This window comes from Neopelma chrysocephalum, unplaced genomic scaffold (assembly GCF_003984885.1).
Source record: "Neopelma chrysocephalum unplaced genomic scaffold, ASM398488v2 Primary Assembly neopelma1_96773, whole genome shotgun sequence".
NCBI classification, from domain to species: domain Eukaryota; kingdom Metazoa; phylum Chordata; class Aves; order Passeriformes; family Pipridae; genus Neopelma; species Neopelma chrysocephalum.
In genome coordinates, this window is record NW_020925417.1 from 420010 (window position 1) to 439738 (window position 19729).

The following is a 19729-nucleotide window of genomic DNA, read 5'->3' on the forward strand; positions in this document are numbered from 1 at the left end:
ATGCCTTCCACTATCCCGGGTTGCTCCAAGCCCCGCCCAACCTGGCCTTGGTTACTTCCAGGGATGGGGCAGCCACAGCTTCTCTGAGTAACCTGTGCCAGGGCCTCTCCACCCTCACAGGGAATGTTCTCCTCAATATTCCATCTAACCCTCCTCTCTGGCAGTGAGAAACCATTCCCCCTGTCCTGTCACTCCAGGCCCTTGTGAGATCTCTAGTTTTCTCGTCTCTATTCCAATCCCAATACACTTCCACAGACTGCAGTTCAAAGATGTTCTACGTAAAGGAATCATGGCTCTCATGGTGGTAATGCCCGGGATTCACAGCAGAGCCAACTCTGTGACATGAGGGTGGGCTTTTTGCAGGGGGTTGATACTGGAACACTTTGGGGTTTACAACACAATTAGAAAAAGTCTCCAAAGCTGAATAGATTGCCATTCTCTGTCTAAATAAACAAGCACGGGTGACAGGAATTTTTAGGTTGTTTTGTTTGTTTGTTTTTTTTTAATAAGGAATGTTGTTAGTCTTATTTTATTATGCGTAATAGAAGGAGGTGAAAAAAAATCGATATAAGCTCTGAATCTAACCTAATTAAAACTACAAACACAATGTTATTTGAATGTCTTACAACATTGTTTAAATCCAACAAGTAGACAAGAAAACAACAAATCTATGCAGGGGTTTTTATACATATGGTGAAGAAAATTTGCAAAGTGTTAAAATATATTTTCTGTTCTGTATGTTTCTGGTACAAGGAAGTGATGTGTGGATTACTGTATATTTATGAACAGAGCCTTGACTTTTACAAGCAATAATCAACTTCAAAACATACAATGTATATCTTAAAATATCCCCTAAAGCTGCTCATATAAAGTCAAATCCAGCACCTACTAAAGTTCAGCCAGCTGACTCTTTGACTGGGCACTTGACCAGGCCCGTGGTAATTGTGAAGTACCTGACAGTCTAATTGTATTCATATGAAAAAAATCACATTGCATAGATTTAAACAGGAAGACATGCAATAACAAGACAAGTCACAGTATAGCAGAAAACCTTGTTTCTTTGGTGAAACAGAAGCATATATAAAAGTTACAAAGATTTTAGACTTTCATTCACAAAAAAAACCCCGGACATTCACATTATACACTATACAAGATAATAATATAAATAGAAAAAAGTATTATGTGCATTGTTTGGGGGCGAGGGGTGGGCAATGAACCAGCCAACTGTGTTGGACACATGAGGGTTGAGCAGCCACTGCCTTTTCCTAAGGGATGTTGTCTGAACTGTGATCTCAGTTCCCAGCCTATGGCCTGGTCACTCCATGGGCAGCTCTGCCATGTTAGCCAGCTTTCAACCCTTATCCTTTTCCTTCTAAACTTTTCCATTACAACCCCACACGAACACAAAGGTGTCAACCTAACATCTGTGTGTATTTGTCATGTTGCTTTAAAAGGTACATCTTAAGGAACTTACTGCTCTTTATTTTAATTTTTTTTCCCCCCTTCTTTTTCTTTTTTTTTTTTTTTTTTTAAATCCTGTGCCCAAAGGTGTGCAAGGCACTTGGCAGAAATAACAGTCCCTTCTGTGGAGACATCATTCCAAATGTTAACTTCTACTTCACTGTACACATCAAGGCCAGTTATCACACTAACCAGGGTAAGAAACCATAACAGAAAACTCCTACGTACACACTGCACCAACTACAACCTAATCATCTCTCTGTGCACACACTTCTCTCTAGAAAGCCAAGATTCTGATTCTTCTGTAAGTCACACAGTTCTCACTCATTTAAACTGCAAAACAAATGATCCTGTTGAGCAGGAATTTTGATCTCTGGGGAAAATAGCAAGTTGAACTGAAAGATGGTTCCAAAAGTGGAGCTCAGGGGCTAATACTGCACTGGCGAGCTCTTTCAATCTTCTTTGTATGGGTAAAATAACATCCAATAAATTAAATCAGTATGGCTTACTTCATTTATTTATGTACGCTTCACAGCTGCAGCATTCATACACAAACATTCATTACTTTATAAAAAGGTTAAAAAATGGTTATATATACAAAATTATTTACTTTTTTGATTTTTGCTTGTTTTTTACAAAAAAAAATCCCCCAAATACCAGGTCTACCTCCATTTTTGGAATGCAGAGACCTGTAATATAGACCTTGTGGTTAATGTTGTGAAATTAATTTTTTTCCTTTCTTTTTTTCCCGTTTTTTTTCTTCTCAGAAAAAAAAAAAAAAAGTAGCCTTGGTTGATAAAGTTAATGTATTAGCACTTGGAATTTTACAGGCTCTCCCTGTCATACAAAACTCCTCCATGCAGTCCTTTCTCATGAGTGGTGAAGCTGGAATGGAGAGCAGAAAAAAATGTTCCATATTGCAGTCCCTAGTTCATGCCTCATGCCACTTCTATGTGCTCTGTCTAAACTTTGCATCTCATGGGCACAAACTGTACCTTGGATAGGAATTGGCACAGTTCTCATTCAAAAAAAAAAAAGTCATGTAACTTGTGTGTTTATCGTCACCTGATAACAGCAAATTTTTGTCAGTGAAGTCATTATTTCAACCATTTCCAGCCTAGGTAAACAACATAAAAACAACGTCATAAATGACTGAAGACCTCTGAGGCCGTTCTAACCATAAATATGCCTGAAATTAGTGTGACTTTTCATTTTATATACAAGATTTTAAAAACAACACACAAACAACATTAAAATCATCTTATTTACATTTTCATTGGTGCTAAAATCGAGCTGTTTAAATATTGCAGAAGGCTGGTACATATCATTAAAATGGTCCACACCGATGGCATATAAAAAACTAATAATCTTTACAGGCTGGAAATGGTTTCCTTTTATCCCCATAAGCACTTCTCCTCTTTTTTTTATTTCTTTCTTTCTTTCTTAAATTTTATGATAAACACCATATCTTTTTTTATTTTTTTGTAGAAACGCATTGTGAATACTGCAGTCCGTAGTTTTCAAAACAACTTGATAATACTCCTATAAGTGATAGAAAAGGCACAGGAAGTTATGACTTTGGCTGAAATGGTGGAGATCCTACATTCACCATTTAGCTCTCAGCGCCTCGAGTCCTGCCATGTCCTCATCCAGCGGTGGTAGTGCTTCGACGAGTTTAGTGGCGTTCCCTTCCCCAATGAGGAGTGTTTGTAGTAGTATTTCTTAGAGTAAGTCCTTTGGTATGTGGATGCTGCAATGAGAAGGAGGAAATTTTAAAAAAAAAAAAAAGGAAATTAATTTAAAGTTATTTAATTAGCTACATTTCATGACACAGGTTTGTTAATTCTTGGTTAATTAGAGGGTTAATGAATTATTAACTGGTTCTATGACTGTGTTACAGGTAGGAGAAGCACCTTTTACACACAGTGGCAGAAAAAATCGTTAGTGATGTTAGGAACCTGTTGATTCCAGAAATTTATAACAGTGTTATTTTTTATTTTTAAAGAATCTCAGTGCCTTTTGTAAAGACAGAAAGGGAATATTTTCATTAATATTTTAGTAGTTTTGGAGGGTTGGTGTTCTTTCCTATGGACAGAGCGAGCAGTGCTGCTGTCATAATCTTTCATACAACATTTGCTCTTCTCTTATTACTTATTCATTACTTATTAATTACTCGTTACTTATTGATCATAAATTATCCTACTGTTTCTGGTCTGGCACCGTTTTACTTTCAAAGAACTCACGATTCATGCAGGTAATTTTAGGCATGTCCCATCTTCCATTCCCTTGGCATCGGATGGTTGGGACGTGGCGCTGGATGAAACCATCTTTGCAATGGTATCTGATAAGGGAGTTGATCTCATAGCGAGGCTTCATCTTTCCAAAGGTCTTGGCGTTTTCCACAACAGGAGGTTGACCACAAGCAACTTGAAGGAAGAGAGAACATCACCCAAAACATCACCCTGCAAACCCACTTTGAGCTGGGACTGTCCTCTGAGCCCTGGCTAAGGGGAGGGGTCAAGGGACCTCAGTCAGACCCCTAAGAGGCACATCCAGACAAGGACAAGGGGATCAGTCTTTCCTGTAGTTCTCCAGTTTTGTAGATCGAATGCAATAGTGATGTAGATTGGAAAATGGAAAATATTGTGGTTAGTATCCCCTTTTTTGGTTTAAATTCTGAGGTAAATTAGAGCCAAAAAGGTTGCCACAGTCACACAAAGAAGGGATTTTTCAAAAACCTGAAAACCATTGAAGTTACTACAGGTATTTTAAAACAAAAAAGGCTCATTTTCAATATTTCTCATGTCTTCCTCAATGACACTATTTAAAAGGACTTAAAACTGAATCCACCAAGGCCCAGAGAACACGTTAACACAAAGTTTTAAATGCCAGTTTAGAGAATTATGCTTTTTGTCACTGGAAAGTTTGTACCTGTTCCTTTCTTGCAGGTGTAGGTCAGGTGATAATTGCATGGTACATCATTCCATTGCCCGTTCTCATGCCAGATTATAACAACACAGTCTTCTCCAGCAGAAAAGAAGCTGTCTGGCTGGTTTGGTCTCCAGTTCTCATATTGCTGCAGAGAGGTGAAGCAAAACCATTATCCCCAGTGCTGGAGAACGTTTACATTCCATTTAACAGAAGTGCACCTTCGGTGAATAGCAATCTCAATTGTTTGATTCAGGCTGTTAAGCATGGACTAAACAAAGCTAGATTTATAAAATACTCCCTGTCTATTAACAGGTTTTCTCAATGGGAAAAAATATTCTGGTCTAACACCTCATTTACTGTAAACTGATGTCAGGTGAAAAAAACAAAGAGACACAATTCAGCACAAGCAAGACCAGATCCTAAGTGTCTCAAAACCACTCTTTCCTACATAGACAGACATGAAGTAGAATGCTAGGAAATACAGTAAATAGCCCATAACCCTCATTAGTCCATATCTACAGAGAGGTGAATCACAGACTGACTTTTTAGACTTAGATTATTTATTCTCTGACCTCATGTAATGAAGTCACTCAATGAGATGACCTGCAGAATTAGGTGTAACATAAGTGAATGTTTCCCTAGACAATCCCAGATCGATGTTTCCATGAAAAATGCTAGGTGGCAGACTGAGCACAGACAGCAGCCTTTCGGCCTTAGAAATGGGGATTCAAATACTGCCCTGTGCAGAAAAGCTGATCTCAGGCATCTATGAACATATGTATGAATAAAAGCAGAAAGTGGCAAACTGGTTTTAGAAGTAGAAATCTGGTTGTTGGTATGTGCAAAACAAACTAAAAAAAAAATCCCACAGAAGAATCTTCAAATGGCTGTAAAATATCTGCACAATGTCTTTTTTGGATGAAAATTGGGGAGGATTCAGTCTGTTTTTTCAATCAATCAGGAGGAAAAATAGTAACATAGGGAGTGTCATACCAACTGAAACCTGTGCATCAGTCCTTGTCAGGGACATACAGCTTCCCTCCTTAGCAGTCAGCAGAGGTGGGATAATCCTTATCCCATTTCTCCCCCAACCTTGTTCCCAAACAAAGCACAGTAATTTGAGATTTGCACAGGGGAAAGTGAGAGAAGATTTGGAAACCATTCCTAGAGATTTTCGTTGGGATTTCTGTTGTCTGACTCCGAGAAGAATTTAATGAGGGATAAAAATAGATATCTGTAAGAGCTGGAATTCACATAAATGCCAGACATTAACCAGGCAACTAGCCCCTTGTATGGTCAAAACTACACAGTTTCTACAGTGCTTATATTTTCCTCAGTGCTTACATCTTTCTGTCTAGAGCTGGCCTATATAAATATCATAAAAGTTTAGCTTTCTATTTTTTTAACTTTATTACATAACCCCCATTCACTGCCTGGGTGAACACATTTTAAAAATAAAGTTAACATGCCCCACACAAGTAGTATTTACCTTCCAATGAATCAAACTATGAAAAAATAAATCAGTTAAGTACTTAACCTTTTCCTGCCACGTGTCATCTTACCCATCAGAGGTTTTAATTATTCAGGCATTTTAACCAACACAGTCTAAATAAATTTGTTCTGCACTGAGTTTATTACCTCTAATAAACTTCTCCCTTTTTTATGTGGAACTAATTTAATTCCATCTCAACTTTCCAGTGTTTAACAGTTCTAAACTACAATGAACACTAACTCATTTACCAGGTCCAGAATCTATTTGCTTTCAAGAACATGTACAGACACACAAAAATTGAGGAAAGCAGTAAGGCTAATGGTAGAAAGTCTGATCAACAATTGAGAGCAAAGGAAAGGCTGCAACAAGCCTTAGAGCTGTTTCTTGTGGAAGTGACACCAGAGAGCTGTTTGCTTCTGTAGGAATCGGAGTGTGGGAATGGAGGATATTTGATGGCTGTTGGGGGCGTGTGAGCTGGAGGTGCTCCCACCCTCAGCACATAGACTCCACATGCTCTTACTTGCCTCAGCAAAACGATTCCAAAATATGCATTTGCTTTGCTGGCAGGGCTGCAGTGCAAAGGATTATATCTGGGCCCTGTGGCTTGTTTAAGAATGTCTAATACCCTCCAGCATAACTTGTTGTTACCTCACGTCTGATATCATCATTGCATGGATTTGTTTTGGCTGAGAATCTCTGATTTGTGCCTGGGTTTAGTGCCAGAATTGATTGGCAGAGGAAGTTCCAGACTTCTGAATTGCTTTCTTAGGTCTCCACCCAGATCTTCTGTAGTTTTTCAACTCCTTATTTAGCCACTGATAATGGGACAATAATACAAAGAGATTCTCCCCGTTTGAGTGGAATAAACAGCTAGACAAATAAACTAATATTTTGCTTTCCTTTTATGGATTAGATCTTTGCAGGATCATAAGCATGGTTCTGATTTTCACTTACAGTAGTGTAACTCAGGGATTACTGCACCATCTCCAGTAAATATATAGCAGCAAAAGAATTAATGGGAAGGAACCCTTGGCAACACTCTTAGGTTTTGGGTCTATTTAGTTTTGTCTTGTGAATGATACAACTAAGTTAATACGCTGAAGAAAAGCTGATAACACCCTTTTAGTCCTCAGCAGAAATCAGAAATACTTACACCGGGTGATTGCACAGTGACCTAAAAGCTATCACTACCCTGGCTTTTAAGCAGCTTTACTATAACATATGTGAATTTTTTTCTCTGGATTAAAATATAAAGTACATCCAGACCGTACATTTTTGGACATATAATCTTAATTATGAACATGACTCAAAACCAGACGAGGTTTGGCTCAAGACATTTTTCTTCTGCAGGCTGTGGAGAGGCAAAGCAATAATGGAATGACAGAATGGTTTGGACTGGGAGGGACCTTAAAGTCCATCTTGTTCCATACCCTGCCATGGGTAGGGACACCTTCCACTACCCCAAGCCTCATCCAATCCATCCTTGATTAAGCCTCAAGCTCAGACAGATGCTATTGTACCAGCCACTCTGCAAAGCTTTCAGCACAGTGGTAGGAAAATTGGGGCTTTTTCTAAAAAGCTTAAGGTTTCTCTGTAAACACGTAAGGGCAGGACCACCTAGCCCTGGGGACAGGATTTTGATCCCTTTTACCTCTGTTTGGTTCTTGGGGAATCACTAGTCTGTCTTGCCACCATTTCAGGCTAAAAATTGGGGCTTTTGTTATGCTCTTTATGTCTTTAATTATACTGTAATAATTAATCTTCCTTGTAGATTTTTTTTCTTGTTGTTGTTGAAATCAAAGCCTACACTGTCACATTGGATTTTCTTGTTCCAGCCTTCTCTGCTAAAGGGCCCTGAAATTTTTTCTGCAGACAGAGAGTGGATGATCCATGACTTAGAGATGGAACTGAGCTGGAATTCAGCTCTTCAGACTTTCTGCGTTGCATTAGACAATGCACTTGCCTGGTCATTCCCAGTCCATGAAGCAGGGACAATGTATGCTCTTGCTTCACAGGGGGAGTTTGGATAGAATGGTTACAAAAGCCCGTGAGGCATTTTTTTTAAGTTCCACTTTTTTGGGAAGGATTTCCTTATATAGCATGGCGTTGTCACAGCCGTGTGGTGTGATAGGCTAGCTCGTCACACAAATCGAGCTAAAGAAGCCAGGATTACAGCAAAAGCTGTAAAGAAAAAAACTCTATTAGCTAGTCACTACTTATTCTCATTCAGATGGCTGCTAATTAAACAGAAGGAGCATAATCTTCCCATAATGAACAAGATCCCACCTTGAGGGAGATTTGTTATTTAAATTCTCAGATAAGCAACCTTCCTTGAGGGACTCATTTTCTTAATAATGGGTAATCCACTCAGTTCTGTCAGGTGTTTGCACTGCCAAGGTGAATCTGGGAGTAAGCAGAAGCTCAGCTTTGTGACACTCCTTCGAAAATTCCAGTCATTCCTTTATCTCCAAAAGGCACATCAAGTGGCTGAGACAATCACTTGGATTTTGCATTCCAAAACATTTAACAAGCGCTGTGTTTAATGAAGGACAATAAAATAAAGTACTGGTGCAAACAAAATTTTTCTGCTTGACCTCAGTATTGTATAAAGACCAACAATCTTCTGTACGCAACTAAAATTAGGAAATAATTTACCTGAAATACTCCTATTTAGATTTACAGGTTAAGGCTTTTACCTTTGCCCTTCTGGGCAAAGGAATCTTGTCTTCAGCATGTTTAGATAAGCTTAAAGTAAAAATAAAACTGTCTTGGCACTTTTTGGCACTTGTTATTGTGATTTTTATTGTCTTTAATTCTGTCTGCTTCCCTATCTTATTCCCTCTTAAAGCAAGACTAATGAGGTAAATTTAAAAAAAACAACAAACAAGAGTGAGAGATGTAGGGACTGGTTGACTGGGAACTTTCTGTGCCATTTCATCTGAAAGTGAAGCAGCATTTCCTGCCTGGTATTTATGACTAAGCTGAGACCACCACTGCAAATCTTATTGGCCATCATCCTTTTTTTTATTGCTATAACAGGAATACACTTTTTTGGTTTTTTCTTCACAATAGCAGACAAAGTCTTAGAAATCTTTATCAGGAAAGCCCCTGAAAGAGACCCCCGCTGTGGAGGTTCTGCTATAATTGAGTAACTCTACTAAAAGTTACATCTCACTTTCAGAAAGTCCCGGTAATTACTCAGTGGGTGAACTTCGACAAGATCAGCTCAAGGTTACAATGAGTACGTGAACCCCTCATTTGTGGCTTATGCTATTATAGAGCACTGCTGCTGTTACATGAGACATTTGAAAAGTTTGAACAGAATTGCATTTTCTCTAAAAAAAAAATCAAACATATTTCTATGAAGATTTGACAATGTCTGAAATACTTCCATTAATGTCACCTGGTATTTAAATGCATTTATACATTGGGAAAGACAGGAAACTACCTTATAGTGCAGACCCCAGTCCTGCAAAGAATTTTTCTGTTTAATTTTATGAATGGGAGCAGTCTGACAGAACTCACCAGAAGAATTCTTGAGACTAAAAACTCCATTCAGTGGCTGCTTAAGCACATACCTTGGTTTAGAGGTATAAGTGGTGCCTTAAACTCTGCAGGGAAGATCAGATGCCTGAGGGAGGGACCAAGTTAAGGGGGTGTGTACACCTTTGCTGGGAGAAACTCAAATCAATTTGAAGACAACTGCTGTATTTAAACTTATCTAAAAGTACACATCAAAATCACATGTCATGATCCTGATGATTTTTTAGGTCGTAGTTGAATGGCTTCCCTCTACCTCTTAATCTGAGTTTTATTTGCATAGGATTTGGGAAACTGGTAGGGCTTGGCCCAGGCAAAAACCCAACACTCACCATAACTGAGTCACACTGTGAGCAAGACAAACTCCTGAGAAGAGCTTTGCTAAGGACTTTTGCAAAAGATTTCACTTGAAAAGGTTGGGGTTTTTTGGTAACAGGGAGATGGGATGTATTGAAAAACTCTCTGAGTCCTATGAAGCAGCTTGCAAAAAGAAGGGATTCTGGAAAACATACACTCGCGTGTGTCTATGGATATCCACAAGTGATTGCAGATTGAATAAGCAGGAAGATCTATGCAAAAATAAATAATTTGGGACAGAAATGTAATGAATAGGAATTAAAAGAGTGAAAAAATGCCAGCTGATGAAGCTGAAATATAAAAGCACTGTCAATTCTACATTTTGGGAGGAGCTGATTGTGAGATGGAGCAGATAACAAGCTGACTTTTTTAAAACAATATCACAGTATGACATTTTTTCCATGAAAAGCAGAAAACAGTGAGCATGGCAATAAACCCCCACTAGGTGACACTGTCTACTCATTGCTGAGTCCAAGTACTCACTGGAATACTCCAAAATTATAATTATTCAGAAAAGACACCTCTTTTATTAACTCTTTCAAAGCTAAGTGAACCCATGGACTTTTATCTGCTCTGTATCATGGTTTTGCTGGTTTTTTTTTTTAGAGTAATAGCTTTCAACATGGTTCATACACTGTACAGTTCAATTTTGAGGGTATGCTATGTGTGCTGGGCTTTTGGAAGTCACTTCAGCAAGAGCATTCACTTCAAAAATAAGTGGCAAAGAACTGGTGAAGTTCTCTTGTTACTGGGCACGTGTTTTACTGTGGAAGAAAGGTATGGTAGGGTGGTAAGTGTTGGTTGGTGTAATGTTCTTTGGGAGTCACACTGGCATAATTATAAGTTCCCAAATTGTGTAGGGTGTGACTTATTCTTTTTGTGCAGTTACCAGGAGAGCCACTGGGAAAAAAAAAATATGTCATTTATGTCAACAATTACTGCAAGTTTGAAGCTGCTCAAGATTTTTAGCCCAGAGCCAACAATAATGAGTCTCTGAAGTAACTGCTGACCCCCCTGACAAAAACAAGACAAAACCCCACTTTGTCTAAGAGGACCTCCTATACTGCCTATGGTATCCTGGACCCAAAATACACCTGTCATTAACAACATTATATAGTTCTCCTCCATTTGAGTGCAGGTCAAATGAGCATCTTAAAAAGAGGCCGTAATTACTGACTGCAGCACAGAACCAAAACATTTGGTAGGTTTAAAATCTCCTTCTCCAAGGACCCTGTGGGACATGGGCACAATGAGCTTTTTGTTTGCAGCTGACTACAGCACTTTTTTAGTTTGTTTGCTTTATTTAACCCACAGAGGCAGGCTCCTTCCCTACAATACTCCGTGCCTTTTTGAAGGGTATTTTTGTGTTTGTGTTCAATGAAGTTACTCTTTCTGAGAGAGGGGTGCAGTTACAGATTTTTTTTTCTCAAGTTAAAGCTTTCTGATTCACCAGCCAGCGAAGGAAGGAAAAGAGAGGGCTTTGTTTTCACCAGAACTAAACTTCTAGTTGTTTTCTTTTTTCTTTTTTTTTTTTTTAAATGTAGCTACCTAACACTGACAACCTGAGCACCAGCTTTGCAGAACACAAAGCATAAGTGCTCCTGTGATGAAGGGAAGGAAAACCAGCTCAGGTTCTCTAGGCAGCTTTAAAAGTGGTAATATGCCCCGTTACTTGCCCAGCTGGCAGCACTCTCCCAGTGACAGACAATCTGGCCACAGACACTGGCCAGCTCCTTATTGCAGCACTAATCTTATGTAATGGGGGTGAGCTCACCGCCCTGCAAAGCTCTAATTATCAGCAGCATTTTCCAGGGCATGTGAACAACCCCTCTTGTGAGGCACCACCCCAAGAAGCCGTATGTGCTTAATCCATAACATGAATAACTCCTTCTGTGCTGTGCCTGCTCACAAGGATCCTTAGCAGGGAAACCCCAGCCGTCTAAATACAAAGGGGAAGCTGCCAAAAGCAACACCAGATTTTTCTTTCTTTTTTTTTTTTCTGTTTGGATGGGTGTGCTTTACAGCTGTAAAAGTTGCTATTCACAGGCCTAAGTGAACTATTTAAATTCAATTTCACCCAGGCATCTTTTCAAGTGTCACATTTTGTTCTCTTTCCCTTTGATCAATTATTAAATGTCTCCACTGATAATGTAAGTTTTGGTGTTTGGTAGTTTGTATTGCATCACATTTAAAGTATAAAAAGATACAAATACCATGGACAAATTCCTCTGTTCACGTAGTTTTGACTGTTTAGGTCTTGATTTCTTCTCCTGCTTCTCTGTGTTTTTCCCAAAGTTGTTTTTATTGCTTAGTGCTTTCCATGATAATTGTGGGATGAAGATTGCCCATGATACATCCTTAAAGAGTTGTTCACTATTCAAGAAATGCTGGGAGAAAAGTCTACAGGAAAGTGCAAGAATAATTTTGATTCTGTAGTTTTCTAAATGCAAATGAAGACAATATTTAGCCACTTTCACTCCAGTGCAGAATATAAATCAGAGGAAAACTAATGCTTCTCCCACACCAAGTGCCAACACAACAGCCCTGTAACTACCCGGCAACAGAAGGAAAGAAGAGCTAACAAAATATGCTCTTAAAAATACTATATAATTCTCTTCTGCTTCTTCAGTCTATTACTGTAATCATACCTGAAATGTCTTGAGCAGAAATTGGCTTGATTTTCAGGAAGTAGTGAATAACAAAGCTCTAAAAATGTTGGGGTGTTGCGAGTTCTCTGAACACACTTCAGTACCTGCTCTCACTGCCTTCACCTCTGAGACAAATTATCTGAACTCAGGGACTGGGCAGATATGCCAAAGTTTTCAGTTTACAAATTCCCTTCCTGCCGCTCCACGCAACTTTGGATGCTTCTCCCAGTCCAAGCCCATGACTGTGGCAGTGGCCCTTGATCTCCAGCTCTCAGTGAACTTGCTCACATGTGAGGATCCCTGAGACTTCCTGAAAGAACATTCACTTTTTTATGTTGTACTAACACAGCTGCCATTAGCTTCTTTCCCTTCATACAAAAAGGGAATGACTTATGCTGCCAAAGTGGTTCATCAGCTCCAGAACATGAATCCACCTCTCCCAACTATCAGAAACACTGAAAAATTATTTTTTTCCTAAACAGGAAAAAAAAATAATTAAAAGAAAGAGAATAGAAACATGTTGGGACAAATTTCTTCCTGTCATGGGGGTACAGTACAGCAAATCAGAACAAATCAGATATGTGGGTGTGGCCAATAGATCCCACAGCTTAGTATAATTATAGCTTAATTTATTCCGTTTATTGACCTTGGCTAAGCTACAAGCTTAGCCAAGGAGCTCTTTGAAGATATGCTCTGACCTTAACCAAGAAGCTCCCAATTTTAGGTTTTTTTTTAAAGAATCTGCAAAAAAGACAAATATAAGCAGATTGGTCTGACTAATAAAATCCAGTATAATGATGTATCAGTTACCTGGAAAGCAATTTCTTTATGAAAAAGTACCACCTGGACTGACAATTAAACTTGAGGGCATGAGAGGTATGACACAACCATATTATTCATGTAATTTTTCACTTCTCAAACCCAGTCTGTGTTTAGGATTTAGTGGGTAGAGAATGCTGAAAAATTGTGTTTTACCAGCATATGGTGAGACTTTATCTACACCACTCAGCCCCTTGCACAAGATTATGCCACTGTGCCTGAAAGGCAGGAAACTGCTAAGCAGTTTTAAATTTAAAAAATCAACAACAACAAAAACCCAAATCAAAACCCAAAACACTTTACAGTTAAGAAAAAAACCTGCAAAAACACCCTAAAAGTACACAGATAATGATGCATTAGACACTTCAGTGAGGTAGATCTAAAAGCCTCTTCAAATTCTCTCTGCAGTAGCAGAGCTGCAATACGGTGATTTAGGAGTGGACCAGTGGATAATTTTTTTTTCTTAAAACTTTTTTTTAATGGAAAACAGGTAGACTCAATGCAGATATGGACAAAAGTCATGTGGACCAAGAAGTATTAAGTACTATTTCTTGCTTTCTCACTGAATCTGTACTTGCTTCATTATTCAAGACACCAGCATTTTCCTTGGGGAATTCTGAGAATCAGAGCATGTATTTACTCTTTGTTTATTCCAAGACTTGTTTTCTGTCATTAGTTTTGTTCAGCATAATTCCAGTTGATGCACAAAAAGCAAGCACAGGAATAGAGGGACTTTTTTGACTGCTGCTGGTTTTGATGAATTGCTAACAGCTAGTATTTTCTAGAGGGGTTAAAAAGAATGAATTCCAAGATATCAAGGGTGTCTTGAAACAGCTGAATTACACATGCATCCTGATATGTAAAACATATGAAGGCTATTTAGGCTTTGACTGTAGGGAAAAGCCATCCCTAAACTCAGAAATTCAAGTTAGAACCTGAATGTTGATGTAATAAGTCTGATTTTTATGATCACAAATTGTACTAATGCATTTAACACTATCATGAATACTACTCAGCTGCAACTACATAAAAGAGGCAATTTTTTTACCTACATAGTATTCAAATTCATTGCAATTTTAGAACATCATCAGGAAAATACATTTGATGCATGTATTTAATTAGGTTATCATTTCTATTAATCACTAGAGAGGTTATAAATCACTATAACCAGAACTGTGGTTAAAAAGTATGAGAAATGAGTTAAAAGTCAGGGCAAAGGAACAAATGAGGCAGTTGGTCAGCACCACAGGATCCAGAATCCATATGGAATAAATTACAAGGGAAATCTATTGAAGCAGTGAACATAAATAATTTCAAGAGACATCTAAATTGTTTCTGAAGGAAGAGACAGAGGGAAGTTGTTAAAATTGAAAGAAAAAGAAAGTGAGAAAAAAAAAAGATCAATCAAAACAGAAATCCGTTGGACAGATGGTCTCATTCTGTTCCTAGAAAATCTTAATTTCTTAAAATTGAAAATTACAGTAAAAATATAACGCCACATTTGGTCAGTAGCCTGAATTAAAAAGTAGGATCTCAGTTCTAATTTCAATTTTAATTTGCCTGCCTTGCCCCGGTGTCTTTCTACATAAGTTGCAGCAACACATGCACGTGTATGTCCAGAGGCTTTCTGATTTCAGAATTCACGACTGCAAAAGAAATTAATAAACATAACTAGTTTGGGGGTTTTTCCTTAATGTGATGTTCTTCAGTGCTAAACAGCAATAAATCACCTGCCTCTTCTACAAAAGAGATGGGTTTGAGTTGGAAAGAGCTTGATCACATCCTGCATTCACCAGCTCTTTGATTCTCCTTCTGCTGATTCTCCTTCTTGTTTAAAGGCAGAAAGAGGTATCAACAGCATTCTAAAATGTTATGGGTGAATTATCGGTTGCAGGTCCCCTGAACCACCTCAGAATGGCTATTTCTCCACTCCAGCTGTAGAGCTGCCACACAGAACAGGCTCAAGCAATACCTGGGAGGCTCCTTTGTGCACTCCACAGACCCAGCAAATGCAACAGCTTGAATGCCAGATCCTCACCCAAAAAATACATCTTGCTCCATGTACAGATGGTCGGGGAACTGCTTGTGTAAGTCCTTGTGTAAGACAAGAAGTGCCCAAACCAGCTCCACCAGAGACCCTTAAATTACTACTCTTTGAAATCTTTGAGATTTCCCACACATACAAAAATGGGAAGTAAGAACAAGACTTTGGAACTAAACCACAAAATATTAGTTATCCCAAAGTGATTTCACTGGCTGTTTGCTCAGGTCCATATTTGGTGGCAGCTTTTTTTTTTTTTCTGCACACAACTTCTATCATTGCTGGTGGGAATTTGCTAAGCTACCAGAAAAAGAAATGGATGAGTGATTTCATTTCAAAGGCATCTTACCAGTGGGCTACCATCAGTCCAGCGGAAATCACGCTCAAACATCTTGTCATTGAGGCCAATCCACTGGTAGTCGTGCCCAATACCTAGGGAATCAGAAGGGTATTTTCATTCAGCTTCCCATATATGGAACAGATTTCACCAAAGAAAATAATTTTACACAGACATGAATCAGACATCCTGTCCTTAAAATTCTTCTTCATTATGCAAACAACTGTTTTACAGATCCTTTGTCAGTTTTGTTTTGTTTGGTTTTAAATTTGGAATGTCTCTAGAAATGCAGATTCTATCTAACATTCTTAAACAATCCTGTCTCTTCACTTCTGTTGGTGTCTAACAAGGGAAAAAGAATTAGTTTTCTACCTGAGCGCATATGAGGGGGAGAAAAAAAAAAGGTAAACAAAATATTAAAATAACAAAATCATATATTGTAATCTACGTTTTTCAAGTTTTGGTACAGCTGTGACCTGTGTTGTCTAGATTGAGCAACACAACACAGTGGGACTATTTCTGTATGCCAAACTGATACAATATATGGTGGTGTGGGCACTGATATCATGTGCACAAAAAGATCTTAAACCTCCAGAAAAATAATGTTTCAAGAATTTCCAGTGTCAACATGAAAGTTCCTGTCTTCTTCCCCCCATCAAAAAGTGTCTTCTTCTCCCCCAAAAAAGTATTTTCTATGCAACAAATAATAACTTAATAGTGACAGGGAACTTGTATTTGACTGCAGAAGTAAACACTAAGAACACAAAGTGTGCCTTTTAAACATTCTAAAGATGGAGTTGTAAAAGCTGAGTGGTCAGGAGGGTATTTCATCAGCTCTGAACCCTCAGTGACCAGAGTCATGGCATATCCTGAGTGGGAAGGGACCCACAAGGATCATCCAGTCCTGGCCCTGCATAGGACCATCCCCAAGAGTCACACTGTGTCTGAGAGGATCATCCAAATGCTCCTTGAGCTCTGCAGCCTTGGTGCTGTGACTGCTGCCCTCATTAGCCTGTTCAGTGGCTAACTACCCTCTAGAGGAAGAACCTTTCCCTGACATTCAACCTAAGCCTGCCCTGACACAACTTCAGACATTCCCTGGGGTCCTGTCCCTGCTTACACGGAGCAGAGATCAGAGCTGCCCCTCTGGAGGATCTGCAGACCCCCATGAGGTCTTTATATCCTTCTTAAACTGTTACCCCCCCAAAGCTGGAGACAGAGGAGCCTTCGGATGGGGCACATACGGTTGACGAAGATCTGCTCCTCATGGGACAGGATGCTGGTTAGATGAGCCCCCTGGAGCCGACACTCCCTCTCTGCTGTGTCCCATGTGCGCCGGTGCGCGAAGTACTTGTAGCACTGCCCCTGGAACTTGTGCCAGCCATAGTCACAGGTCTCTGTGTCTGTGGCAAACAAACAAACCACTTCTCCGTCAGTGGATAAGAAACATAGGGAAGTTTTGTGCAAGCTGATGGATTTTCCGTAGAGCAAATCTCTGAGAAAAAAAACCACTTTTAAAGTAGTACAAAAGCAAACATTCATCCATGAGACCTCATTTGCAGATAGTTCTGTTTACCCTGTTTCAGTAAAAGCTGCAAGAATACTACTTATCTAAGGAGTATAACTGCAACTGGAAACTTTGTGAGTTTCCACTGATGGAACTGTCTGGGGCCATCTCAGGAGAACATCATCCATCACTATGGATAAACGAAGTGCCTGGATGTTCGACTGCAGTTATTCTGCATCTCATCTGAGTTTCCTGAGCCTGTACATGTGGATGAGAATTTTTACTTGCAAGGACAAACAGTTCTTTGAGTTAATGTACTGAATTACTGAATTACTTGTGGAAGAAAATTATGAATGAAAATAATACAAAGGAAAATTACCGTGATTGTTCAGCCCACAGAAGCAAAGATGCAATATTGTCTTTCTGAACTTACACCTCCAAATGCTGCCCCAAAACCCATCTTCCTTGACAAAGTCTAGCTTAATAAACTTTAGGCATCAACTTCTTGGGAAGGTTGCAAAGCTGAAATACAAAGTAATGAAATTGTACATTGTCTGTGCTTCTCTGAGGCATAGTGCTGATAAGAAAGAATCACAGACAGAAGTTCACACTAGCCAGTATGTCCTTCCATCTAAAGAGAAATAAACTTGAACCTTGGAACAGGAACAACCTGTAGATTTGATGTTAATTATTTTCTCAAGTTAGGCAGCTGTAAACAGAGTAGATGGCAAGAAACTACACCTTTTTGGTTCTAAGTTTGCTGAATGAATCACAGAAAAAAGTCAACATTAATAAGATGGACAAAACAAATGTGATGTCTGAATGTGTCTGAGATGTGCTTGAGAACAAGAACAACTTGCCACTGATAAGAGAGAGTTTTAGGGAGGAGTGGGAGAAACAACAGGGAAAACGCAGACAGTTTTGAGCTATGACAGAAAAATGGCATCATAAAGGACACTTCAGCACAAGATTACAGCCTGTTCCAACCACAGCTATCTCACCCTGAGGGGCCTCAGTGGCAGGATGCTGAAGAACAGAAACACAAAGCCTGACTTCCCACACCCCACCCACCCACCAGGAATTTGTCACTTCCCACCAAGTTTTATCAATCCCCGAACAAAACTGTGTCTGAAATCAACTCTCTGGCCTTTCCAGAGGTACAAAGGCATCCTGGGTATGAAACTGGATTTCTCATTTTCAGTAAGTCAATATAGTCAATGGTCAATAACAAGCTTTGGTCAAAAGGGCTCTTTTTGCATTAGTACAGAAATAGCCAATTATTGCAGAACATGCCAAGGACAGATGACTGGAAATGCCTTAACTAAGGCATTATTTAGCTTTGAGATGCTACCACAACTGTAGAATAGTTTTTCACAACTCCAGTCGCGTTCTTAATTCATAGCAGGAAGAGGCCTTTCACATCCTGAAGCAGAAAAGTGCCTATTTTTATGACAAAAATTTAAATTCCCCATGACAAAAACTACACTTTAGATGTATATAAATGGACTTAAAAGTGCAAATATGTCACATCAGAGGCTTACTAAAATTCCTTTGATACTGGTAACACAGCAGTCATTGTCTTAGGAGTTTGGTACCAAAATAATTTCCCAAAAGTCATTAGTACTGACATAAATATAATTAATGCAAAGGCATACTAAAGTTTACACTGGTTATCTTTGTTTTATGTTCAGAAAGTTGAACTGTAGGAAACTGCTTGTGCCTTGAGTAATCCCAGTTATAAAAAAAGAAATGTAATCTACATTACCAACTTGCTAGATTTTTTTCATCTTTTCCCTCTTTGTATTCTGTGTGAGGTGCAGGATGTAGATACAGTTTTAATCTCTGATATCTGGGTAATTTAAAAGCTTAGTCTGCCTTTGGCCTTCTAAAACATTTCTTTAACCACACGAGGCTGACTAACAGTCCTATTGCGAAAGTTCTCCAGGTTTTATTATTTATCTTGTTCAGGGACTCCTTCGTCCCACAGGAAACAAGTCAGATAATAACAAGGAGTTTTGCATGCTGAGAAAAACATGGCCAGAGAGGATTTCCACATTATTCTAATCAAGCCCTCCCTGGCCTCTCCTAGGGAAGGAGTAAAGGATTTGAGAGAAAATCTGCTGAAAGGCAGGTAGACGAGGCAAAGAGGCCTGAAAACACAAAACTGAGAGGACTGTGTTCAGAAAATAAGGTACAATGGCCTGAGTATCAATCATAAATAACACAACTTCTCTTCTTAAGATAGAAAGTGTCAGTGACCAGAGTACTCTTTATTTAAGTGCATGCACTGCAATGCACATCCAACTCCTCCCTCCTATCCAAAATAGTATGTTGCCTTCCAAAAGAGAAATGTTAAAGAACTACTTCTGCCCCTGTTGGTAGCCCAAAAATCTAGAAAAGCAGAAAAAAACAGGACTGATGGCCACAAAATACATAATATTCTCACATGAGGGAGAAGAGGGTATTTTTGTTTTGGGTTGGTGAGTGGTTGGGGGTTTTTTTGTTGTTTTCTGCTTTTGGTTTGTTGGTTTTTTTTGTTTAGGGTGGTTGAGTTGTTTTTTGTTGTTGTTGCTTTTTTTTGTTTTTCTGAGAGGAG

The 19729-nt window shown here is 39.0% G+C and overlaps 1 protein-coding gene across 1 annotated transcript in view; it reads right to left on the minus strand.

Moving 5' to 3' along the window:
• Positions 1 to 498: 498 nt before the first annotated feature.
• Positions 499 to 19729, minus strand: part of LOC113981790 (versican core protein-like) — a 112992-nt gene continuing 93761 nt past the window's right edge. Inside the window, exons 11-15 of the mRNA XM_027709378.1 lie at positions 16871 to 17029; positions 15639 to 15721; positions 4393 to 4537; positions 3705 to 3887; positions 499 to 3211 (exon numbers count right to left, since the gene is read on the minus strand). Coding sequence (XP_027565179.1) covers positions 3081 to 3211; positions 3705 to 3887; positions 4393 to 4537; positions 15639 to 15721; positions 16871 to 17029 — 701 coding nt within the window. The 3' untranslated portion in view covers positions 499 to 3080. The remainder of the gene's footprint in view (positions 3212 to 3704; positions 3888 to 4392; positions 4538 to 15638; positions 15722 to 16870; positions 17030 to 19729) is intronic.